Source organism: Meles meles, chromosome 13, assembly GCF_922984935.1.
Source record: "Meles meles chromosome 13, mMelMel3.1 paternal haplotype, whole genome shotgun sequence".
Classification (NCBI taxonomy): domain Eukaryota; kingdom Metazoa; phylum Chordata; class Mammalia; order Carnivora; family Mustelidae; genus Meles; species Meles meles.
The window spans coordinates 12,704,325-12,732,161 of NC_060078.1; the positions used below are offsets into that span (position 1 = coordinate 12,704,325).

The 27,837-nt window shown below is 35.5% G+C and overlaps 1 protein-coding gene across 2 annotated transcripts in view; it reads right to left on the reverse strand.

The window, feature by feature from the left end:
- Window positions 1-27,837, reverse strand: part of PTEN (phosphatase and tensin homolog) — an 89,798-nt gene that overhangs the window by 36,519 nt on the left and 25,442 nt on the right. The window contains exon 2 of one of the 2 annotated variants that reach the window (XM_046026155.1): window positions 27,054-27,138. In XM_046026155.1, coding sequence (XP_045882111.1) covers window positions 27,054-27,138 — 85 coding nt within the window. Of the gene's footprint in view, window positions 1-27,053; window positions 27,158-27,837 lie in introns of those variants that run through there. The other variant, XM_046026156.1, reaches the window with a different exon arrangement.

Here is a 27,837-nt window from a genome sequence, read left to right on the forward strand (position 1 = left end):
ACAAAAAGCCACCATTAACAAAAATGAGCTAACATTTGAATTACATTTATACTACTGAGAAAACCTAAAAGACAGATTCCATTTTTCCTAATCTCAAATACCATTTAAGAAAAATAAATAAACAAATTCCAATAAATATTCCCTTCATGGGTTTAAATTAATAATCAGGTCATTCTTAAATAATTATTACATTACACAGATTTATACAATCTGAAGTAAAGCCAGAGCTTTTCACAGAATATTTTCATCTCTCTTCAGCCTAACATCATGAGGTTGAGTATTAAATAAGTTATTTAAAAGGCAGCTTTAGCACTTAGCTTAAGTTCACTAGCTCATTTAGATTTGAGAAAAATAGACATGTGTAATCAAGTAATCTTAAAAATAACCTGAAAATTCAAAGAAACTTTCCATATCTGAAAGATTCAAGTAGTAACTATTAACTCCATACAAAGTTTATTAAGTATTTTCACATATATATTCTCAGTTGATGCTCACAGACTTCTAAGAGATAGAACTTATTCACATTTTAAAAACAAGGAAAGCAGGAGTCTAAGAAATTATAAAACTCGCCCAAGGTCATATAGCTAATAAGCCAAAGAATCAAAACCAAAGACCTCTCCCGTCAAACAATTACAAAACTAAACAAGAGAAAAAAAAAACACAAACCCTAAACAAGAGCAACAATTACAGCCAATAAAAGCACTTGCCATGTGTTTTTACCACATTTATGTACTTTATGTGTACACAATTGTTTACCCTTAGGAGGTAGATAATAGGGGAGAAAGTTTAGAAAAGTATAAGCTGAAGAAATAACAAGATAAACAGAATAAAAAGACAAATGGAAAACAAACGAGAAGATTTAAAGTCGAGGAGTTTCAACTTATGAGTTCTACAGAAAAGAACAGAAAACACAAGGAGAAGAAATCCAAGATATAATTCAAGAATAATACCCCAAACTGAAGGACAGGAGTTTCCCAAATCACAGGATACAATGAGTATTCAGCAAAAGTGATGACAATAGACCCAAATACACCATATATAGCTCAGTGAAATTTCTGAATACCCTAAAAGTTGCCCAAGAGGAAAGAGGTTTCATAAAAAGTATCTGGAATCAGAATTATACCACCCTTTTTAATGGCAACACTAGCAGCTAGAAAACAACTTCCAGAAAAAAACCTTCTGACTATTCCCAGCCTAGAATACCATACCAAAAGAGACATTAAATCAAGTGTGAATATATAATAAAGGCATTTTTTTAAACAAGAGAAATCTCAAATAATTTTGCTGTCCACATACTCTCTCTCTCAGGAAGTTACCAGAAGATGTGTTCCACCAAAACAAGGTGGGAAACCAAGAAAGAGGACGATTCCAGGAACTGAAGAATTCAACTCATGAGAAGGGGAAAGGGAATCAATCCTCAGAATGATGGTGAAGGAACATCTGAAGTAGACAGCTATAAGGCAAACCTAGGGAACAACTGACCCAGCTCACGGTAGATCAGAAAGCTCCTAAAGAAGATAAAATTGATTTAATGCCCAATGAGCTTGAACATGTTAAGAGATTTATATAGTTTAGGTATAAACTGAAGTTAAGAACATAGGGACTAAAGAACCTGAGAGAGAGAGAGAGAGAGAGAATTTTACCTCCAGGGAAAATAAAATGCTCAGGAAAAAAGTTATAGTACCTAACTGTAAACTACATTTACCTAGTCATAATCACATAAAACCCAAAATTGACATAACCAAAATTACAATTTAGCTACTACAAAGAGGGCTGAAAATGTGTGTGGTTGGGTAGAGAGGAAAGAGAGTTCATACATTTGGATGTGAAATATCATGCCACATAATAATTACTCATAACTTTGTCACTAATTGAAATGATGTATTTATATTTGCATGTCATACTAAAACTGTTGCAAATGGCAAAATATTATTTATAATCAACACTTAAAAATTAGGTTATTAAACTGTAGATTTTATATAATGTGTTAACTATACTATTCTAGCACATATTTGGTTTCTTAGTATTTTCTGAACTATTATAATCAAAACGAATATAACAATGACTTTCTCCTATACCAGCAAAACCTTCTCTAATGGACTTAGCATAATAAGATGGGTTCCTCTTAATTTCTGCAGAGTCAGGCCCTCATTCCATAAACCACTCAGCAGTTTCCAGACTAGGCTCTTTCCTCGCATGACCGTGTTTCCCGGGTCCCTAGTACTTTTTTTAATGGTATGCTTTCATGTTTTCATTCCTTGATACCCACTCCTATCAAGATTATCTTTTATTTAAATGTATTGAAAAAACGTGAATTAAGTACCTGAAATTGTGCTTGTTTCCCTGGGATAAAATTATTTATGAATTATTATCCCTGCCATCAAAGTAATACTAGAGTAACTCTATCAGTGAGAATAAGGTTTAGCTGTGAGACATAGAAGAAGGTGGGGGGGCTCATAAACAAATGTGCTACTAATTACACTGAATACACTACTCTCCCACATAAATTCCATGATTAGTAGTGTACAACTGGTTGGGTAGATTTGTTTCATACAGGACTGGACCCAGGACCCTTCCATCATATGCTCAGCCAACATGATGGGCAGTGCAAGGTCTATGATGCACCATCATATTTGTGTAAGATCAGACTGGAGTAGGGAAAGAAGGAAAGGCCCCTCCTTTAAGAACTCATCATTTCTACTTAAGAACAACACATCTTAAGTTATCACATTATCAAATCTAGCCACAAGGGAAGCTGGAATTACCATGGGCATTCTGGGAAAACATGTACACAGCAAACAAGAAGTGTTCTATTAATGAAGGGAAAGGTAAAGATGATCACTGATTTTCTCTACGGTTGTTCTAGTCTCTGGTTGCAATTATCTCTAACCTTTTTTCTTCTGCAAAACAAAAACAAGAACAAATGACTAATATTAACGTAACAGGTATATTTGTAATCCTAATTTAAAATCACTCTAAGATGGGCTAAGAAGGGGTCCATAAGCTCCACCAGACTGCCAAAAAGGTACACAGCATAAAAAAAGACTAAGAACTCTTGCCAAGGGGCAAAGGGAAACAAAGGAAAATTACTACTTTGTGGTTCTGGTGGTGGTTGTTAATAAACCACAGAGAACAATTTCATCCTAATGTTTCATGTGTACTTTCCTTTAAATATTTAAGGTATGTGTCACTTTTTATGATTCTTCAGTTTAGCCTACTTCTTCAACTAACCAAGGAAGCACTGATTCTGCTAAGACGACTTCTACTCAAATATAATTATGATACTCTTGTCTCTCGTACCCTCTTTATCTTCCCAATTCATACATTTCTCAATTTGTACTTTTGGATTTTCAGTTCAAAGTGAGATAAAATTTACATACAGTGAAACAGATCATAGGTGTACAACCATCTCAATCAAAATACAGAATACTCCACCATTCCAGAAAATTCCTTATGCCCATTTGCAGTCAAACCCCACTAAGCTCCCAAGCAGCTAATATTACCACAGATTAATTTGTCCTTATTCTTGAACTTCATATAAATGTGACTATATAAGATGTAGTCTTTTGTAAATGGCTCCTTTCATTTAATCTAATGTTTTACAGATTTATCCATGTTACATGCATTAATAGTTCATTCCTTTTATTCGGAGTATGATTCCACTGCATGACTACACCATCATCTGTTTACCCATCCTCCTTTGATGGATATTTAGGATGTTTACAGTTTGGGGTTATTACAAATTACATATTCTTGTGCAAGAATTTTGGAGACACATGTTTTTATTTCCCTTGAGTAAATAAGTAGTAACTAAGAAGTAGAGTTGCTGGGTCATAAGTTAGATAGGGCAGGTGTATGTTTAACTTTATAAGAAACTACTGAACAGTTTTTCAAAAACAGTTATACAATTTTATAATCTTATCTGCATTTTAAGAGTTCCATTTGCTCCACGGTCTCATCGACATTTGGTGCTGTCAGTTTTAATCACAGCTTTCCCAATAGGTATAAAGTTATACCTTATTGTGGTTTTTAAATTTCCTTTTCCTGATGACTAATGGTATTAAGCATATTTTTATTTGTTTATTGCTATTTTTATACTTTCTTCTTTGAAAATGTCTGTTCAACTCACTGGCTTATTCCCCAGCCCCCCAGTTGAATTAACTGGCTTTTTATTATTGATTTATAGAAGTTTTATATATTCTGGGTAAAAGTCCTTTATCAGATATATGTATTGACATAAATATTTACTCCTTATCTAGGACTTGCCTTTTCATTTCCTTAATAATGTGTTTTGATAATCAACAATTTAAAATTCTGATGAAAGGCACCTGGGTGGCTCAGTTGGCTAAGTGTCTGCCTTCATCTCAGGTCATGATCTCCAGGTCCTGGGAGCGAGTCCCATGTTGGGCTCCCTGCTCCACAAGAAGTCTGCTTCTCTCTCTGCACCCGCATTCCACTTGTTCTTTCAGTCTCTCTCTCAAACAATAAATACACAGAATCTTTAAAAAAAGTAAAATAAAACTCTGATAAAAATCCAATATATCAAATTTTTTTTTGTTTACAACTTTGTATCCTCTCTGAGAAATCTTTCCCTACCCCTAGAGTTCACAAAGATATTCTCTATGCTTTCTTCCAGAAGCTTTATACTTCTAAAGTTTTTTCTCAGTTTGTACTTTAATATGGTTGGAAATTTAGAAATTTAGATAAATGCTAAGGATAACTGGGATAACCAAAACAAAAACAAATTATTTGAAGGACAGTGACTATAAAATTCAGAAAACAACAACTCATTGCTATCTGCCATATCTTTTCCTCTAAGGGTTTTTTTTGTTTTGTTTTGTCTTGTTTTTGAGAGAAAATGAGTAAGCAAGAATGATCTGCAAAATGCAATTTTCTCCCAGAAAGCTTAAACTTAAATGTGAGCAGTGAAAAAGGTATTTTGGGGGACTAACAATTCACTTTTAGTTCATTTTGGGTCTGAGACTGTTAAGTTTTGAATCCAAATATATAAACCAATACTGTATAAATATGGGAACACTCATCTTATAGCCCAAATCCAGGGAACATGATTCACATGTGGCTGAGTTATCACAAGTTTTCAGGGAGAGATGGAGGTTTTCACTATTCACTTTCAACACTTCCGCAACTGTTAAAACATAAGCATATACTACTTTCCAAAGGAAAAAAAAAAGTTTCCTGTCCTACTGTATTTTCCAAAAGAATATAAATTGACGAAGTTATATATTAATTATTTTACCTCCAGAAAGTCAGTCTGATGAGCTTAGAAATCCAACTGTTTTTGAACAGTATATTTTAGTTTACATAAAATAAATATTTTCATATACTATTTTTGAATTAGAAAAAAATGGAAACCTGGTTTTTTTAACATGACAACAGTCCTCCTTGAGAAACAGTTTGGGTTTTTTGGGGTATTTTAAAATTTTATTTATTTATTTGACAGACAGCACAAGCAGGGGAGGAGGAGAGGGAGAAGGAGGGCTCTTCTCTGAGTAGGAAGCCCAAGGCAGGGCTCAATCCCAAAAGTCAAAGGCAGATGCTTAACTGAATGAGCCACCCAAGTGCCCCAGATATAGTTTTAATGAGATTCATGCAATTCCTGTTTATAAAGATTCATGAGTGGGTGCTTGGGTGGCTCAGTGGGTTAAAACCTTTGCCTTCAGCTCGGGTCATGATCCCAGAGTTCTGGGATCGAGCCCTGCATTGGGCTCTCTGCTCCATAGGGACTCTGCTTCCTCCTCTCTCTCTCTGCTTGCCTCTCTGCCTACTTGTGATCTCTGTCAAATAAATAAATAAAATCTTAAAAAAAAAAAAAAAAAGAGACTCATGAGGTTTTTTAAGTGGTATCTTCATTCATACTAAACCTGTCTCAAGGACATTTTTAAAAAAATTATTAGCATACACTACCACAAAATCGCAAATCTGATCTCAGTGAAAAACAATGATTAACAAAACACAATTTGTTAAAATGCTGGTCAATGACCTTTAAATCCCTCCTAGAGGCACAGCCATAGAAAGCTCAACCTTTAATTTCATCAAGACACTTCTTGTGTTATTTTAGCTAGGTGTCTATAACTATATGCAAAACCAGTTTTTGATTCTCTTTTAAATTTCAAGTATTATTCATCAGAGGCACAAGTGCTAAGAATGTCAGCTTCCCAAGCTTATATTTTCTTACATTTCACTCAGGAAGTACTGAGAACTTAATAAATAGCCTTAATGATTCCTTTTAACATGACGTTTAAAAAAAAAAATCACTTCAGTTCTTCAGTTCTAGAGAAGTAAACAATTTACTGGGGGAAATCTTTCATAAAAATTAAATATCCCACAAAATAATACTGATTGGGCTAGTAAAATGGAAATACACTAAAATGGTAAATAAGCATCAAGCTGGTGGTGGCTTGCTTACCAGTGTGCAATATTAAGGCTATTAAAACAACATCCAGGTTGGAGACTGGGGAAGAATATCATTAATGATTAGCAATGTCTACCATCAGTCAGGAAGAGAGACTATAAAAATTTTCACTGCATTTGCTATTTCTGGGAAAAAATCAATACAAATTTATGGATAAAATTCAATAAAAAGCAAAATTTGAACATTATAAATTATTTTATAGTAGTAAGGTTATTGTAAAACTTTCAGGCCTTAAATAAGTTTGTTCTTAAAATCTTTTTATATTGGTATTCAATACAAAGGGGTCATCTATTCCAAGTTTTCTTACAGAAGCATGTATATACTTTCAACCATTATAGAGTATCTGGCACAGGAATTATCCTCTGGCTAGAAGCAAATCTAAAACTGGGCAACCATTTTGGGCACTAAACAAAAGGCAGCACAGGCTTACAATCCTTCAGAAAAAAGGAACATGAGGTAACTCCCACGACTGCCTCACTTTCAGCGTGGAGGGTCTCTTTTGACATGGGGGGAAACAGAACAAATGCAACAAAGGTCTCACTGAGGTAAAAGGCAGAGATTGAGTTTGGGGGTGCTAATACAGCTGAAGTTTGTAGAACAGAAAGGCAGAGAAAAGGGACTGAATAGGAGAGCCTCAGAAGTCTGTGCGGAAATTCACCTTTGGTCCTTGGCCAAGGGTTGGGTTGCGTATGTGCAGGATCTGAAAGCATAATGGAAATGACACCAGAGACAGCACAGCCAGGAGGAGTTCTGGCCCAGCCAGAATGGAGAGACTTCATTGAAGCATACGAGGTATTCAGTTGAACCCCCAGAAAGGCCACACCTTAGAATTGAGGACATGCCCTAAGACAAAGGACAAAACTGAAAGAGGCCTGCCTTAACGAAGAAAACCAGGCCTGACAATGCCAGAAGAAACGCCTGCCAAAATGAAACTCAACACCCTTAAAGAAAGTAACAATCCAGACTCCCTACAACATTATCTTTCACAACATACAACATATCAATCATGACATTCAACAATTAAAATTTATTAGACACTTAAAAAATGTCTAAAATTGTCTAAAATTTTATGTCTAAAAATTGTCTAAAATTTTTTAGACAAAGCAGAAAAATAAGACCCATGACCAAGAGAAAAAAGCAGTCAATAGAAACTAATTCCAAGATGAACCAGATGTTGGAATTAGCAGATATGGACTTCAAAGCAGCTACTATAAATACATACACGAATACAAAGGAAGATAACTACAATAAGTGAAAGAATGAAAAGTCTCAACAAAGAAACAGAAACTATAGAAGACAGAAATTCTAGGCCTCAAAAGTTTAGTATCTGGAAAAGAAAAATCTACTCTTAACAGAAGACTGGAGACTGCAGAAGAAAGTTGTGGCAGACTGCATTTTTTTTTTTTTTAAAGATTTTATTTATTTATTTGACAGCGAGAGAGAGATCACAAGTAGGCAGAGAGAGAGAGAGAGGGAAGCAGGCTCCCTGCTGAGCAGAGATCCCGATATGGGACTCGATCCCAGGACTCCGAGATCATGACCCGAGCCGAAGGCAGCGGCTTAACCCACTCGCCCATCCCACATAGCTCTCCTTTCAACCTAACTTTAACACTTCTCCCATCAACTGGTAAAGTCTATGGTTCCTCCCCCTAGAACTTGGGCACACCTCTGTGACAACCTGAATCAAGAGAGTATAGGAGAAGTGGTATTAAGTGATTCCTAAGACTAGATAATAAAAATGTCAAGCACTTCCACCTTGGACTCTAGATTTTCACTCTTGGCATGAAGTTAACAAACGCAATATGGTGAAGCATGAACTAACCCACGTAGAGAGACCACTTGGAAAGGCCAAGTAGAGGGGTGCTGGCCAACATCCAGGCTGAAGATCCAGATAACAGCCAGCAACATGTGAGTGAAAACACCTGTAGATGATCCAGGCTACAATTTGCCAACTCATTTCTAGTCAGGGAGTCTTCTCAACTAAGAGTCCAGATATTTTGGAGTTGAAACAAGCCATTCCACCATGCCTATTCTGAATTCCTAACTCACTGAATTTGCACTTGCAGATAAAGTAAGTAAATGCTCTAGATCATATATATATGTGTAGAGGCAGCTTGTTATGCATAAATATTAGCTGGAACACAAAAATATGAATCTGACAACAACAGATTAGTAGTAATTATCTAAACTGAAGAACAGAAACAAGAAATTGAAAAAATGAACAGCTCATCAGTGACCTGTGTAACAATACAAAGTAGTTTATCACCTGTGTTACTGGAGTCTCAGAAGGACAGGTGAAAAACAATGGAACTTGAGTGGCTCAATGGGTTAAGCATCCAACTCTTGGTTTCAGTTCACGTCATGATCTCAGGGTCCTAAGATAAAGCCCCACTTCGGGCTCTGCACTCAATGCAGAGTCTGTCTGAAGATTCTCCCTCCTTCTCCCTTTGCCTCTGCCCCCCCCATGTTCTCTCTCAAATAAATAAATAAATCTTAAAAAAAAAAAAAAAAAGATAAAAAAAAAATAGAGAAAATTTGTTGCCATCAGACCTGCCCCTCAGGCTGAAGGGAATAATGGGAATAAAGGTAAAAGAACATTTTTTCCTTCCCTTTCTCTGAAACACAAGTGAATAAAGCAAATAAAATAACACTGTATTCTGGGATTTAATACATAGGTAGATATAAAATAAATGACATTAATCATATAAAAGAAATGGAGGACTAAAGAATTTTACTTTTATAAGGTTCTTACATTTAATGCTCACAATATCAAGTCTAAGAGAACTAAAATAAACTAAGGACTAAAATAAAGTAAGAAGTGTGTTTTCTAATCCTTATTGCACAACCTCTAAAATATATATATATATATATATATACACACACACACACATATATATGTACATATACATATATATATTTCTAGCTACACCAATATATATAGGTATAGCTGGAAAGTCAACAGAATTAAAATGGAATATGTAAAATTATTCTATTAATCCCAAAGAGGACAGGAAAAGAGGAATGAAAGAGAATAAGAATGAATGAATGAATGAACAAAGGAGTATTGGACAATAAACACAAACAGAAAAATGGTAAACAAAACATTTCAATAATTATACTAAATGTAAATGGACTAAATACACCAATTAAGAAAGTCGGTGATTATAAAGCAACTTTAAATTTGATCTTATTTATAATATTTCTTTATGAAATATAGTCTATGTAGGTTTACATATACTTGCTATATAAACTAGAGGACTCTACAGGCAAAATAAAACAAAATGTTCAATTGTGAAGATGCAAGATTACATAAAACAAATGCAAAACTCAACCTAGCTGCTCTACACACTTATACTATACTAATAAACTTGTTCCAATGGCGGGGGGGGGGGGGGAATCTGGGTTGCAAGATAAAGTTTCTTTATAGGCCTCAGAAATTCTGTTACTACTTTGGTGAAGTTACTATGACAGTCCAGGGTCTGATCCTCTACCTTCTGTGTAAGATGTAATCCTATCAGTATACTGATAGGTACTTTTGTTCAGAAACAAATTCAAACTCATGTCACATGACTGATACATAAATATCATAAAGACCATAACAGCAATATTTTAATTTCCTTGAAAAGTCCAACTGACACAGGAATTATCCACATCTTTATGACAAGTTCAATATATTCCCATAAGGAGATCCACCAAAAAGTGAAAGTATAGTGCTGCTGAATAAATGTGGATTCAAAGAAAAGAAGCTAGTTAAAGCAACTTCTAACAAAGACATTTTGATGTCTCCATCTTTACAACAGGAATTGTCTTGCCAAAAATATCTGAAGTTCATTGGCTAAAGCCTGGCCATGCTTTTTCCATGTTTCAACAGCTAACTGATCAATCCACCCACCGAAGGGCTTTACGTAGACTAAATCTATTCTAGACAATTAAATTCAAGCTTTATTGGAAAGCTTGAGTCATTCTCTTTCTTGAAAGTGAACTGGTATATCTCTGCTTGTTGTCAATATACACTGCTACTAAAATTTATATTATTAGAGCATTTGATCACTTTTAAATGCTTGGAGAATTGATAAAAATTCATCTTACAAATATTTATTGAGTACCTCCTCTGTGACAACTACTACTGTATTTACTGTATTACTGTATTTACTGTATTGTGACAACCACAATCATAATAACAAATGCTCCTAGCAGTCTCGGAGAAACCCAGAAGCAAATCCTTTTTAAAGATATCCCATTCTGGGGCGCCTGGGTGGCTCAGTGGGTTAAGCTGCTGCCTTCGGCTCAGGTCATGATCTCAGGGTCCTGGGATCAAGTCCCGCATCGGGCTCTCTGCTCAGCAGGGAGCCTGCTTCCCTCTCTCTGCCTGCCTCTCTATCTACTTTTGATCTCTCTCTGTCAAATAAATAAATAAAATCTTTAAAAAAAAAAAAGATATCCCATTCAGAAAAGATTACTACTCCAAAAATAGGTAAAAAAGAAAAATTCATACCTGAAAAGAAAAAAAAAAAAAACAAATAACTACTTATTTGTTACATTTTTCTGTAGCTAACTCATTATTTGGCACCGTATTTAGCTCTGCTGCATTCATGTTAAATTAAAATTTGCTCATGGGGCGCTTGGGTGGCTCAGTGGGTTAAGCTAAGCCTCTGCCTTTGGCCCAGGTCATGATCTCAGGGTCCTGGGATTGAGCCCTGCATCGGGCTCTCTGCTCAGCGGGGACCTGGCTTCCCCCTCTCTCTCTCTGACTGCTGCTCTGCCTGCTTGTGGTCTCTCTCTCTCTCTCTGTGAAATAAATAAATAAAATCTTTTTAAAAAATTAAAATTTGCTCTTAGAACTCTCATATACCTACAGCTGCCATTGCTACTACTAAAACATGAAATTGGGTTGTTGTTTTTCTTTTTAATACATAAGTCATCTCTGCCTTAATCCCATTAACACAGGCAAGCTCCAAACACTCTTTTCTCCTAGTCATCTTCAGGTCGTCAAACTTAAGATCAGTTATACACCCAAGACAAGTAAAGTATCCTGTTAAAAATGCACTCTTAACACTTGCCTGCACAGTGCTGCCTTCTCTATTACTTCAAGTTAAACAGAAAAGCAAAACTATGAGTTTTATATTAAAGTCTGATCAAAGACAAGGATCCCCGGTAGGAAAGAAAATCTACTCTCTCAAAAGAGGAATAGAACTAGAAGGAAAAGAAACAGCAGAGGAAATGAACTATAACTCAGTGAAAAAATTCAGAATGCTGTTACTATGAACTCAAAACTGCCAAGCACTTCTCCAAAGAAGTTGTATCGTTTTGCACTTTTACCAACATGGATTAGAGTTCCAATTGTTCTATATCCTTGCCAACCCATTATTAGCCCTTGAAGTTTTAGCCATCCCAGTAAAATTTGAAACAGCGCCTCATTATCTTTTCATTTCCATTTCTCTGATGATTTATTTTGAATATATTTTAATGTATTTACTTATCATTTAAGTATTTTCTTTTGTAAAGTTTCTGCTCAAATTTTTTTTTGTCTTTTCTTTATGGGGTTGTCCTCTTATGAATTTTTAAAATCTTTATATTGCATTGAGTTCAAGTCCTTTGGATATATGCATTGTGAGCACTTCTTCCAACCTTGCTGTTTTTTTTTTTGAGTTTTTTTTTTTATTTTACTAATGGTGTCTTTCAAACAACAGAAGTTTTTAATGCTGATCAAGTCCAACTTGTGAATTTTTTCTTACCCAGCTAACTTCTTATGTACCATCTAAGAAATCTCTGACTAAACCAAAGGTCACAAAGATTTTCTTCTCTGTTTTTATCTATTCGTTTTATAGTTTTACATGTTACTTTTATACTTCTATCTACAATATCCATTTGTATGTAATATGAGATTTTTGTGTATTATCAGAAGTAGTTGTCTTCATACTGATATCAGTTGTTCCAAAACCATTTGTTAATATGAGTATCCTGTCCCCAGTGAATTCTCTGTCATCTTTTCTAACAAGCTATATCTGAGTTTTCCTGTAATCTCTATTCTGTTCCATTAACCTAAATACATATACCTTTTTTTCTTTCAGTAATTATATCATATGATCCAGCAATTCTTTTCATGGATATTAACCAAAAGACATAAAAATGTATGTCCACAAAAGTCTTGGCCATGAATGCTCACAGCAGCTTTGTTCATAAAAGACCTAAATTTACAATAACCCAAATGCCCATCACAGGTGAGTGGATAAATTATATCATAACCATATGGTGGAATACTACTCAGCAATAAAAAGAAAAAAGTCACTACTGATGTAAGCAACAACCAAGGTAATTATGCAAAGACTAAGAAACCCAACCAAAAAAAGTATATACTCTATAACTGCATTTAGATAAAATATTAACACAGTCAAAACTTAACTACAGTTAAGATTTAGAAACTGCCCAGAACCAAGGCTGGGGGACTGACTACAGAGAGACATGAAGAAAACTTTTATGGCAATAAAAATGTTCTAAATCTTGACTGTGGCAATGTTTACATGGATGTACATACATGTCAAAACTACGTGAACTGTACGCTTAAAGTGAATATACTTTACTGCAAAAAAATTATACCTCAATAAAGTTGATTTTTAAAGTAATCTGATTACAACTACCAACATGTAAAGTGCAACCCATGTCAAAATATCTCAAATGTATTTTGCTTAATACCAGAGATAGCAATACAAGTATATCACCTTCAGGAATGAGAACTTTTTAGAATGAAAAGCAAAATGACAATAAGAAAAGCACTGTGCAGGGTGCCTGGGTGGCTCCGTCATTAAGCATCTGCCTTGGGCTCAGGTCACGATCCCAGGGTCCTGGAATTGGGAGCCCTGCATCAGGCTCCCTGCTCGGCGGGAAGCCTGCTTCTCCCTCTCCCACTCACCCTGCTTGTGTTCCCTCTCTTGCTATGTCTTTCTCTGTCAAATAATAATCTTAAAAAAAAAAAAGCACTGCCCAATAGAACTTTCCACAGTGATGAAAATGTTCTTTATCTACACTGTCCAGCACAGAAGTCACTAATCACATGTAGCTACTGAAAACTAATGCAAATGAACATTAATGAGTAAATTTATCTTAACTAATTTAAACATAAATAGCTACATGTGGCTAATAGCTAACATACTGGACAGCACAAGTCTAAAACACAGAGATCTTTGAAAAAACACAACAGACCACAATACATATGCTTAGGAAGGTAGTGGAAATGGTACATTCTTGGAATAGAGCATAAAATTAAAACAGGAAAGCTACAGTAATAACTGGGACTTTACAACTGTCAAAATACCTACTGAAAAAGTATTTTCAACCATATGCAGTTTTCTAACAAATTCCTGGTATGTTTGATTAATTTTATTAGTAGATTAATATAATAAAGAAGAAAACTAAAATTCTGGACATACTTCTAACCAAGAATGAGGAACAAGTTTCAGTGGAAATGCCAGGAAACAGGGAGAAAGTGTTCATATAATTTTAGAGTTCACGTCAGACAAGGAAGGAAATACTGGCATAGTTAGATATGATACAGATCAGTAAAACGGATTTCAAAAGCTTCATTTAAATAACAGGCTATGAATTCATAACTCAAAATCCAAAAGGAAAGATCACAGAGAGACTTTAAAAACTAAAATTCTGTATAAACACTCACAAGCGATACTAGTTTAAAAAAGGCAAATGAACAGAAACTATCTTAGAAAACCAATCAATACAGTTGCAGAGATTTCACTCACAATGTTCAGATTTAAAAGGTTACAACGGGGGCGGGGGGGAATAACCCTAGATTAATACAAAAGAGCATATATAAAGGAACATAAGAACAGTAAAGATGAAAGAAAAGGCTTGAAATGAGGAAAATGTCTGGATCCAAAAAGAACATTAAGTAAGGCAGAACTCCACAGGTTAGAGAGTCGTATGACACTAGAGCCAAAAGGTAAGCAGAACTCCAGAAAGAAAGAAAGAAAGAAAGAAGAAAAGGCAAGGTTAGGCTAGGCTTAGGAGCCACTAAATTCCCTTTCACTTCTATTGTCTCTGTCCAAGAGAAGGTTTGCTCTGATCCAATAACTCAAGAGTGGTGGATGCATGACATTTTTCTGGATTAAAACTGTTTCAATTTGCTATTTAAGCAAGGTTATTTCTTAAAGAATATTCCTGAACAAACAACTGTTAACAAAATCTTGGACACTCCATGATTATACATATTAGTAAAGCATACAGTTAGCAATCAATAATTTGAAACAGAGATAATTCATCAAGCTCTCTGTAACAGCTTCACCTGAATCTCGCAGTCATAAAATTCAAAAGACCAGCAAGGCGGGGCTTTATAAAATTGTCTTAAGAAAGAATACCACTAACTTCCTTATTTTTTGAAGCATTCATAAAAATCATTAAGGAAAATATTTTTTTAAAATATGCTGAAGTTAGGGTCAGTCAGTACACATGTACAAACCAAAAGGAAAAAATATGACCAATAAACATCACAAAGCCGCTTAATCTCACAAAGAAATGCAATAAAAACTCAAATTACCCAACAAATCACAAAAAGTTTAAGTTTGATAATATTCAGTTTGCCAAGACTGAAGGGGGAAAGACGCTGTCATACATGTTGGTGAGAATAAACTCCACTGTGGAGTGGAGAAAAACTCCACTGTTCCACTGCTAAGAATCTACCTTCAGTAAATACCTGTTAAAGGACACCAAGGTACGTGTGTGAAAATGTTTATTAGAGTGCTGTTTTCAATAGTAACAAACAAGAAATAACCTAATGTGCATCGGAGGGGACTGTTTATTATGGAATGATCATAAAATGGAATAAAAGCCAATAACAAAATCAGTTCCATCTCCATGCCAGTATGGAAAATTCCTAAGTATGTTAAATGGGGGGGTGTGGGGGCAAGATGCAGAAGAGTAGGCAGTAAGTTCCCAACTATTTTTCTTAAAAAGTGGATATAAGATGAACACAGTTTCTTAAAGAACACCTCAAAGTTTTAATTGTAGGTATCTTTGGGAAGAGAGTCTGAGGATAGGACGTGTGAAGTAAGAGAAATTTGTAGGAGGTATTAGTCCTTTTTAGGCTGTTCGGCATCCACAACCATTCTAATTTGGAGAGAATTTCAAGAGGTGAGAAGCAAATATTCCCTTCCCCATCTTTCTCATCATCACCTAACACCAATTAGGTCCTCCCACTCTGGACACTGAATCCTAGGTGGTGATAGCAAGGGGCAGAGGAGTCAGATCACTGAAGAAAGTTCCAGAAGCTCTGAAAGCTATGAGCACAGTCACCTACATGCAGTCAGAGCAGCAATACCTGGGACAGCAAGTTTTCAAGCAGCCATGTCCTAAGCAGAGACTGCTTTATTGTAACCTCTTGATCATGCCTTGCTTCCCTCAGCTTCTGCAAAATTTCTTTTAAGATTTTATTTATTTATTTGAGAGAGAGACAGTGAGAGAGAGCATGAGCAAGGAGGTCAGAGGGAGAAGCAGACTCCCCGTGGAGCTGGGAGCCCGATGCGGGACTCGATCCCGAGACTCTGGGATCATGACCTGAGGTGAAGGCAGTCGTCCAACCAACTGAGCCACCCAGGCGTCCCAGCTTCTGCAAAATTTCTAAGCCTGATTCTCTATCTATGAGCTATCTAACATTTTTCAAATAATTCTTTTCTGCTTAATTACAGCTACGTTCTGTCATGTGCAACCTAGAACCCTGACTCTGTTCTTTTACGTATTATCCTATAGTTGTTCTGTTTTGTTTTTCGGCTTTTGTTTTTTTGTTTTTGGGGGGGTTTTTGACTGAGGGTTGGTAAAATACTTTTTGTACTCCCTTTAATAATGTGAACTATACAATTTCTTATCTAGCATTTTGGGCAACAGTGAGACTGGCAAGAGAATAAACAATCTATTTAAAAGAAAATATCACAGCATTTTTAAAAAGGGGGGAGGGTAAGTTCTCTCAAAGAACTTGAATATTACTTAGGAAAACATTCACCATGGCTGCCCCTCCCACTTCCTCCTCTCTCCTCCCAAGGATTTCATGCCCACAATTGGCTCATTGCCTTATAAATTTGATACAATGGAAAAGCGGAAAAAAGCAAGAAAACAGCACTTTCCAAAGGGAAATGGGAAAATTTAACTACAGATAACTTGGAAAGTAGACTAAAAACTTAAGAACAAAGAGGTAATAACCTCAAAATGTGGAAAATCTAGAGTACAATCTTTCTAAGACACACTATACCTTACTTCAAATAATTTCAATGTATAATAATCTGAATTCATTAAAGACAGCTGTGAGAATAAACAGTCTTTAGTTTTTAGAAGTCTTTTCTTTCCTCAAAGAATTCCTATGAACTCCTATGAGCTGCCAAAGTGCATTTTAAAATTATTTTTGTCAAAGGAATACATAAACATATATTTCAAAAGATATAAAAAACTTGTAATAAGAAATTAGTTGAGGGAAGATGGCAAAGTAGGAGTCACCAGGAATCCATCTCCCCACCTAAACAAGAATTGTACTGGCATAATCTGACTAGTGTAACTATTTTGGAACCCTGGAGTCTATTCAAAAGCTTGCAGCTTCTAGGGAAAGGCTTAGACAGTAAATCACAGTTAATTTCAGTCAATTTCAACTCTCACTATGGTAGCAGCTACCCACCCCCAGGCCCCCCCCACCTCCCAGCAGGAAGCCAAGCACATATGCCTAGCACAGCCTACACCAGCTTATGAGACCTTGTCCTTCAAATATCAGAGATCTGTGTTCTGATCATTGATTGCTGCTTCTGATTACACACCTGCACACACAGAAGCAGGCCACCACTGCTGAAATCCCCACTGATGGAAAAGGCTTCCAGGGGACTTAAAGATCCAGAGCCCATTTTTTACTCATTTCCCCCCCTTTTCCCTCGTTTAGGAGCCAGGCATTAAAGACTTGACATCCATTCTTGTGTGAATATAAGTTTGCAACTCTTGTGGGTAACTATCCAAAGGGATGCAATTGCTTGATTTTATGGAGTATGTTTAGTTTTGTAAGAAACTACCAACTGTCTTCAAAGTGGCCATACCATTTTGCATGCTGTGGGTTTTTCATATATTGTCATATTGGATAGTACCAGAGTTTTTGTATGCTACATACTGGATGATTTCACCTATATGACAGTATAGAAAAGTCAGAAGTATGGAGACAGTAAAAAAAATCAGCAGTTGCCAGTGGCTGGGGTGGGTGGAAAGGGACAAATAGGCAGATCGCACACTACTGTTAGAGCAGTGAAATCACTAGGTATGTTACTAGATGGTGGATACATGTCATTAAAATTTGCCCAAGCCCATATGACACACAACACCAAGAGTGAACCCTAATGGAAATTATGGATTTTGTATGATAATGATGTCAGTACAGGTTCATCAATACAACAAATAAACCACTCTGGTAGAGGACAAGCATAATGAAGGAGACCATATGAGTGAGGGCAGGGGGCATGCAGGAAAGTTCTGTACCTTCTATTGAATGTAGCTGTGAATGTAATATAGCTCCAAAAACTAAAGTCGATTTAAAAAGAAAAAATCCACACCCTATAGCTACTAGGACATGCAATGGTAAAAGACAAAAATTGTCCTCTAAGGTCAATAACAAAACAGGAAGTCTGTTTTGCTACTTCTATCCAAAAAGGCAACCATATTGGAAAGGAAGAAATAAAATTATCTCTGTTTGCAGATGACATGTTCTTAAATGTTTTTATATGTACCTTAAAGATGCCACAAAACAAATCATCAGAATAAACAAAGCAAAGCAGGAGCATACAAAATTAACGTGCAAAAATCAGCTATATTTCTATACACTGACAATGAACAATCTAAAAAGGAAAATTCCATCCATGATAAACACTGAAAGAGAGTATCTATGAAAGAACTTAATTAAGGAGGTGATATACAGAGAAAACTATAAAACACTGTTGAAAAAAAAATTAAGGACCTAAAAAAAATGGAAAGACAACCCAATCTGATACTGTTAATATTTCAATATCATCCAACAAAATCTACAGATTAATATCATTCAAAAATCCCCAAAACTTTTTTTTTTTTTTTTTGCAGAACTAGAAAATTCCATCCTAAAGTTCATATGGACTCTCAAAAACCCTCAATGGCCAAAACAATCTTGAATCAGAGGAACAAAGTTTTAAGACTCACAATTACTGATTTCAAAATCTACCATAAAGATACAAAGTGTTGTACTGGCATGAAGACAGACATGCCAATGGACTAGAATAGAGAACCCAGAAATAAATTCTTGTATATATGGTCTAATAATTCTCTAATAAGTGTGGCAAGACCATTCAATGAGGAAAGGATGGTCTTCTCAACAAATGGTGTTGGGAAAAGTGGATATCCACATGTAAGAGCATTAAGTTAGACCCTTATCTTAAATCATAGTCAAAAGTTACTTAAAATGGATTAATGATCTAAGCAAAAGAGACTAAACACTGTAAAACTCTTAAAAGGAAACACAGGAGAAAAGCTTCATAATACCAGTTTAGCAATGATTTCTTGGATGTGTCACCAAAGGCAGACAACAAAAAATAGTTAAATTGTACTGCATCAAACTTTTAACTTTTTGTTCATCAAAGAACACTATTAACAATGCAAGAAAGCAACCCAAAGAAGGGGAGAAAATATTTGCAAATCACATATCTGATAAGGGATTATTATCCAGAATATATAAAGAACTCCTAGAACTCAACAACAGAAACACAAAGTGCTAAACATTTCTCCAAAAAGATATACAAATGAGCAATAAGCCCATGAAAAGATGTTCAACATCACTAATCATTATGGAAATGCAAATTAAAACCACACTGAGGTTACCACCTTACCACCGCCAAATGTCTAGAGTCCAAAAGATAAGAAACAAGTGTTGGTAAGAATGTGGAAAAAAAGGAGCCCTTATGTACTGTTAGTGGGAATGTGAATTGGTGCAGCCACTATGGAAAACAGTACAGAGGTTCCTCAAAAAATTAAAGGTGGAACTGCCTTATGATCCAGTTAATTCCACTAGTAAGTATATCTAACCAAAGAAAACAGAAACATTAATTCAAAATGATACATGTACCCCTATGATTACTGCAGCATTATTTACAAGGTCCAAATTATGAAAGCAGCCCAAGTGTCCAATGACAGATGAATAAAGAGATGATTGATACATAAACAATGGACTATACCTCAGCCATTAAAAAGGAATGAAATTTTGCATTTGCAACATGGATGGATAAGAGTATTACCTTAAGCAAGGTAAGTCAGTCACAGAAAGACAAATACTGTATGATTTCACTTATATGTAGAATCTGAAAAAAAAAAATTTAAAACACAAACAAAAAGCAGAAACAGACCCTTAAATACAAAAGGAAGCAGGTATGGCTATGGACAAAATGGAAAAATGGGTGACGGGGAGCAAGCGATACAGGTTAGTTATGGAATGAGTAAGTCATGCTGATGAAAGGTACAGCACAGGGAATAGAGTCATAGTATTCTATGGTGACAAATGCAGTTATACTTGTTAGATTTTTCCAATCACTATGTTATAAACCTGAAACTAATGTAACACGTATGTTGACTATACTTCAATTAAAAAGAAAAAAGATCATGCAGCAAAAAGATCATAATGAGAGTCCCAAAGACTGAAAATCATTGGTCATTTTTCTGGTTCCTCTGGAACTTGAGCTATATTGTCTAGACTCAAATTTAAAAGAGGAACAGAAGAGGAAAGAGATGGAAGGCCTCCTATTAGGTGGTGGGAAATATAAGACTGAATCAACCAGATGCTTAAATAGGCCTTCCAAGAAGGGAGACCAGAGGCCTCAAATTTAGACTTTGTTAAGTTGTTTCAAGATAATTACAGTCATTTTAAGTGTATACGCTAAAAGTACTGATATGTCCAATGTGCACATTTTAAATACATCTGTTTCTAAAACCCTCTTTTAGCATTTGTTCATTTTTTAAAACAGTGGGCCAGGGTACATGAGAGTGGCCAAGTGGCTAACAAGAATTTCCTAGAGCGCTGGTTCCCAGCAAACGAAGCAATCAGCTATCATACTCCAGAAGTAAAAAGAATGGGAAAATCTTAGAGTCTAGCTAAAATAAGGGTTCTTTATGCTCCGTCCTTTTCCTCTTGCTTTTGGGGAAGGGGCTTTGCAGGAGAGGTCAGTTACCAAGGCTCATAGAGAGAGGGAAGTTTCTCAGGTTTCTGCTTCTGTAGCTGACATGTGTGACTTCTTCAAGTTACGGTGGTTTAAAATAAAGACGGGAAGAAAAACCATAATGAGATACCATTTCACACCCATTAGGATGGCTCTATTAAAAAAAAAAAAGGCTCAGAAAATACCAAGTGTTGACAAGGATGTAGAGAAACTGGAACATTTATTCTTGCTGCTGAGAATGAAAAATGATGTGGCTGTTGGGAGAAACAATATGGCAGTTCCTCAAAAAATTAAATACAGAATCACTATTTGACCCAGTCACTCCATTTCTGGGTGTACAACCAAACGAACTGAAAGCAGCAAGATGCAGAGATACTGGTACACCCATGTTCATATCAGCATTATTTACAACAGTCAAAAGGCAGAAGCAACTCAAGTGTCCTCCACAGATGAATAAACAGAATATGCTATATACATACAAGGGAAGAAAACATGGCCAATACAGGCCACAACATGAGTGCACCTTGAAGACATTATGCTAAATGAAGTCACATGCTATGCTAAGTCAGTCACAAAAAGGCAAAGATTGCATGACTCCACTTATATAAGGTGCCCCGCATAGTTACATACGCAGACACAGAAAGTAGAACGGTGGTTGTCAAGAGCTCAGAAAATGGAGAAGCTACTATTTAATATGCACAACATTTCAGTGTGGTAGGAGAAAAAAAAAAGTTTTAGGTATGGATGATGAAGACAGCTGTACAATATGAATGTACCTAAGGCCACTGAAGTATACACTCAGAAATGGTTAAAATGGTAAAGTTTAGGGGCACCTGGGTGGCTCAGTTGGTTAAGCATCTGACTCTTGACTTCAGCTCAAGTCCTGATCTCAGGGATGTTAGAGCAAGCCCTGCATTAGTCTCTGGGTTGGGCATGGAGCCTGCTTAAGACTCTTCCTCTCCCCTCTGCCTCTTCACTGACCCCTCTCTCACAAAAAAAAAAGAAAAAAGAAAAAGAAAAATTCAAAACGTAAATTTTAAAGCCCCTTTCTTTATTTTGATGGTTTATTCTCTTATTTTGTTAGGGTGCATGGTCTAGGAATTTCCTAAGAAATGTTGCATGGTGGATACATTTTTTTTTTCTTGTTCTTGAAGGTCTTTCTTTCCTGCTTTTGCACTTGACTAATGGTTTGGCTGGATACAGAACTCTAGGCTGAACGCAGAACTTGTAAAGCGCTATTCCTCCATCTTCCATCTTTAAATTAGATTCTTAGATTATGATAAGTTAGATGACATATATATACTCCTAATCCCTCCTAAATGATCCCAAAAGCTTTTGAGACATTCTCATTATTTCTGATGTGCTTAAAGAAATTTTGTAATAACTGCCTGGTATTGGCCTGTTTTCATTTGTTGTGCTTATTAGCACTATATAGCTCTTTTCAATCTGGAAACTCAAATCCTAAATAAATTTTCTGGAATATGCCTATATAGGCATATTCTGGTGTACATATGTATGTGGTAAAACATTTCATCCTCTGATAGATATGGCTACTAAGACAATCAGCTTTGGATAACAAAGAACATGGAGGACATGGGAAGATGGAAAGGAGAAGGGAGTTGAGGGAAACTGGAAGGGGAGATGAACCAGGAGAGACTATGGACTCTGAAAAACAACCAGAGGGTTTTGAAGGGGCGGGGGGTGGGAGGTTGAGGAACCAGGTGGTGAGTAATAGGGAGGGCACGTACTGCATGGAGCACTGGGTGTGGTGCAAAAACAATGAATACTGTTATGAAAATAAATAAATAAAATATTTATATACAAAAAAAAAAGACAATCAGCTTTGGAATCTCACAGACTGGACTCGACCCTCAGCTAACTACTTACCCACTATAGCACTTGGGGAAGTTAACTTCTTTTAAACCATATATGAAATGGGGACAGGTTAATTGTAGAGATTTTTAATAAAATGACACATGTAAACAGCTTATACAACAGAAACACATGTATGTACCTAAATGAAAAATAAGTGTTACCTATTATTAAAATCCTAAAAGCTAGACTGGTGCAGATACTATAAACACTGTCAAATCCATCAAGGATCTGCTATTTGTAAGGAAATATGACTAACAAAAGAAGTGGGAGGCAGCCAATGGGTATAGGCTTTTCTTTTGGGGTGTTAAAAATGTCTGGGGACTTGAGAGAAGTGGTAGTTACAAAATACTGGAAAGGTACTAAATGTTAGTGAATTGTTCACTTTAAAATGATTGATCTTATGTTATGTAATTTTTGCCTCAACAAAGAGAAAAAAGGAAGCAGGAAAAAGAAAGGCAGTATAAAGGAGAAGTCAAAAGTTGTTGAAAATGGAGAATGGAAACAATATTCTTTCCTCTAAATTAGTGTGACACTTTCCTCTATATACTCTCTTTTTAATTTTTGGAACTGAACAGCCAATAATGATAATGTTGGGAAGACAAACACTTCCTTTTTTATCGGATATTAACCCATAAATAAAAGGTTGATTGAGAGATCGACATATAATTAGGAGAAGATTATTTTAAATTTCTTTGGGAAGAATGTATAAAACAGGAAAGTTGGAGGATATATATACATATGTATAAAACAGGAAAGTTGGAGGATATATATACATACACACACACACACACACACACACACACACACGAACAAAAAAACTGATAGTATAGAAGACAATGGATAAAGTCTTTTTTTTTTTAATCACTATGTATCACAACGCTCAGCTCTAAGCCTTTTCTTACAAATATGGGAATCTACCCGCATCTAAAATCTTTCCAATAAAAGGGGGAGTAAATTACTTCCTACTGATTTCAGACTAAGGGGAAATATTGTTATATGCATCTTTTTTCATTTTCAACACTTCCCAAATTGTGCTCCAAGAAACACTGTTTAGAAAGATGTTATTTTAACACAGTACAAAAGGAATGAGAGAAGGGAGGATGAGGGGGAGAGAAAGAAAAAAAGGAAAAGGAAAGCAGCATATTCGAATTTCATTCTTGGGAGATTTGAAAGGCATAGTAGTGTATTAAAGGTTCTGCAGTAAGAAAGCCAGTTCACCTCTATTAAACCTACATTTGGCTGATTTATTAAGTACAGAACAGTTCTTAAGCTATATCCGTTAAACACATAATGCATCATTTTGTTAAAGGCTGCTTAGATTTATACCAGATAACATATAAATTAGGGTAATTTCAATATTAGCCCAGGGGGATAAGATTACCACACATATCCAAGAATAATCAATTATCTGAATAAAACATTGTTTCAAATTACCAGCTGGTCAGAGCAAGAGTTTAATGGCAGTAAAGGAGGGGAAGAGAAGGTGGGAATAAGAGGAAAAGAAGAAAAAACAATCTGGGAAGAGTTAGCTCTTCAACTTTCCTTGTTGAGATGTCCTTGTCCTGACCTGTCAATTCTGATTATTAAGCCTAACATTTGCAGTTAAGATAGTAAAAAATTCCAACTTGGTTCACTTCTCCCCCACTTTCTATTTTTTTACATTAATTCCTAATCCTAGGAGGTAACCTCAAAAGGAGAAGTTAAATATTTGTCACTTGAGTACCTCAAGTATAAAATTTCACGTTGCCATAACAATCCATATCCCAAAACAGTTAAATACTGCATTAATTTAAGCATAAAGGCATTTGCAATTTCAGTTTCTTTTACTCAGAGCAAAGATGTACAACACCAACAAAATCTGAACCTGGAACAGTATTTCTTGTTTGGGGGAAAATCATAGAAAAAAACATGGATTTAGAGAAGTAAAAATTTAAATAGAGCAAAGGAAAATCCAAATGGAAATACGTTTAAGAGAAAACTTGTAAGAAGATAAAGACACGCTTTTCATTATCACTTTATCATCTTTGAACCAAAAAGAAATCACTACTGTTTATTACTACTATCTCCCATATTGTGGGACCCAATCAAGGAAATGAATCATTTAGGTACTAAAGACAACCAATCCCTTGGAGAAGTTAATCCTCTTCTTGGAAATTATTTTACTTCATAGGGGAAAAGCTACAGCTACCTTTCTGGTGACTGTTCATCCTTGTTCTCATAAAGGAAGTGGAGTGGAGTGAGCAAATGAAGCCAATGAAAGCCTCAATAGCCATATATCCCCCCAGACACAAAACTGGAGGGGAGAGGGAGGGCAAGACAAGCCAGGCATGCAAGGCCTACCTATTCTACTCAGCAGATCATTCTTTGTCATTTACAGGCTACCACCCTTGCCAAAGGGTGACAAGATCATTTGGCTAAAGCAACTACTGACTAAATAACAAACCATACACATAAACCTTTTTAAGGAATAACAGATTTGAAAAAGACAAAAGCTAGATAAAATAGATACATTAAAGTAGATAGAATAAACTTCAACTTTGGTTACTATTTCACAAATTAAATTTGTGAATCTAATTCAGTGGGATAAAGGCGGGAGTTGCAAAGCTGGAAGATGAAAGATCAAAGCACTACCAGCACAGTATTTTCTTGGTGAGAATATCAGTCTAAGGTCTGAAAATGAAATGTGCTGATCCAGAAACCGAACTTTATCAGTAACTCAAAGATGATCAATCAGCTTCAGTGACTTATTCAGTCAGAAGAGGGCAAAGAGAGCAAGCATCCCAGATAAACTCACCACAAGGAGGCCCTTACAGTGACCCAAAAACCTGTCCTCTATCCAGAGTATTCATACTCTTTTTCCACATGAGTACTAATCGGATCTGGTTAAGCAGTACTTGCGTGAATACAGAATTACACAGTAGTAATATAAAACAGATCAACCTGCAAGGTATTTCATCTAGGTCCTAAGGGGGCTTGATAATGCACTATACTCCTGCACTGCTCGTTTTCCAGATTCTCCATCTCTCTCTATGCAAAATTTACACCCGTCATTCTGTTTTCCATCACCCACTGTGTTTTCTGTAGATGTGTATTATCACTGACTAAGCCATATCAGGCTACTGCTCTCCTGGATCTGATGTTATGCACCCCATCCAACTGTGTCCTGCCCAACCATGAGAAGACATATTTATTTCCCTATTTTCAAATTCTTAAACAGTACTTCTGACAGCCTCATGTACCTCTAACTGTAATAGAAACTACAAAAAAGTAGTCTGGTTTTTCTGTACTTTTTGATACTGATTTAAAAATTCTGAACAATTTAAACACAACAACAGTCCAACTGGACACAACTCAATACGGCAAAATGTAAATATATACATTGGGTCAAAGCAAATTGTTAAAAATTAACCACTTACAAAACAACTTATGGCTAGCTCATAATAAGGACACAGATAGGTTCATATACTCAATTATAAAAGGATTCTACATTTGCATAATGCTTTACAAAGTGCTCTCCCATTCAAGATAACATTAATTCTCATCAAATATTTAAATTGAAAGTCTCCAAGAAAGAGATTTCTCTAAGAGGATAAAGGAAATAATCCAAAATTTTAAACTTTAAAAGCCATTAAATTTTCTCTTATGGACTCTGAAAAACAACCTGAGGGTTTTGAAGGGTCAGGGGTGGGAGGTTGGGGGAACAGGTGGTGGGTAATGGGGAGGGCACGTTTTGCATGGAGCACTGGGTGTTGTGCAAAAACAATGAATACTGTTACGCTGAAAAAATAAATAAAATGGGAAAAAAAAAGCGATTAAATTTTCTACTGATGTTTACAGTTAATTTTTCATACATATATATTTTTGCTTTGAAATGAGAAAATATAGTAAGACTATACAACAGACACAAATTCCTTCTCTCATAAAATATATCACATACTATTAGGTTATACATGTATTAAAATTATTTAAATCAGCCTCGAGAAATACAGTTTCAAGCTGGATAATAATTACACTTAGAAAATCATGCAAGTTTATAAAAGAGACAAAGTCAGGCTTTGGTTTACCCAGCAATTCCTGTCCAGATCCTCTGTACCAAATTACTTCTTCAAATGTTTAGTATACTTACACTCCATTATAAACTGTTCTGTGTAAAAAATACATGGTATCAGTTATCTCTACCTTAGAATGAATAAATTTAAGTGACTGAATACACTCGAGGATTTAAATCTAATCCCCAATTGTGAAATAAAAGACAAAAATCATAGTGTAACTGAATCCAGGACTTAAATTGGTAAGAAGCCTTAGAAGGAGTCCAGGAAATCCTATTACATACACCTAACCATGTCAAAGGTTAGTTCTTATCAAATGAGTTATATCCCATTGAGGTCCATTAAACAAACAAAAAGCAGTTATAGAGCACCAACATAATAAAAATAGAGTTTACATCACAAAGCACATCATTTTCTAAGACTTAGAAATCTTCTCTAAATGAAAATACAGCATGAATACATCAATATTTGAAACAGAAAATTAAGAGTTCTTACCTTACTACATCATCAATATTGTTCCTGTATACGCCTTCAAGTCTTTCTGCGGGAAACCCCATAGCAATAATGTTGGGATAAATATCTGAGTACTTAAGTTAAGGAAACATCTGAAATATACAACAATGCAACCTACATGTACATGTTGTAAAACATTAGCTGATTATAAAAATTACTGTACCTATGCTAGTAAAAGGATGTCAAATGTATTTATTTATAAACACAGGTACATAAATTAATTCCCCAAAAAATCCTCAAAATAATTACATGGCAAAATAATTTTCAAATCTCTCTACCTAGTACATTAAATGTAAGTACATAAAAATTAAGGAAAAAAGTAACTTCCACATTTACACTATTTAGGCTCACATACATGAAAAACAAAAACCATAGACTTTATAAATCAGAACTGAAGTTACCTTGGGACAAAAACCAAGTATCAAAATAAAAACAAAAATAGCTACACAACTTCTCATTTTCCATTGTTATAAAAGGCACATAGAGAAAAGTAGATACAATTAAGAATTAGGAAGCCAGATTTAAGACCTGGCTTATGCCTCCATCCAGTCGTATAACCTGGACATGACTTAATCTTTTCAGGCTTCAATTTCCTATTCCACAAGATTAGGGTGAGACAACCACAATGATCTCTTCCAAGTCCTTGGTATTTGTGACTTGGTAATACTGAACTAAGGTAGAAAGTTTTCCTCATTCACCATCAAGGTAGTCAACATTTAGCATGCCATTCTATTTACTTATGTTACACACTGTAGTCAGCATAAAA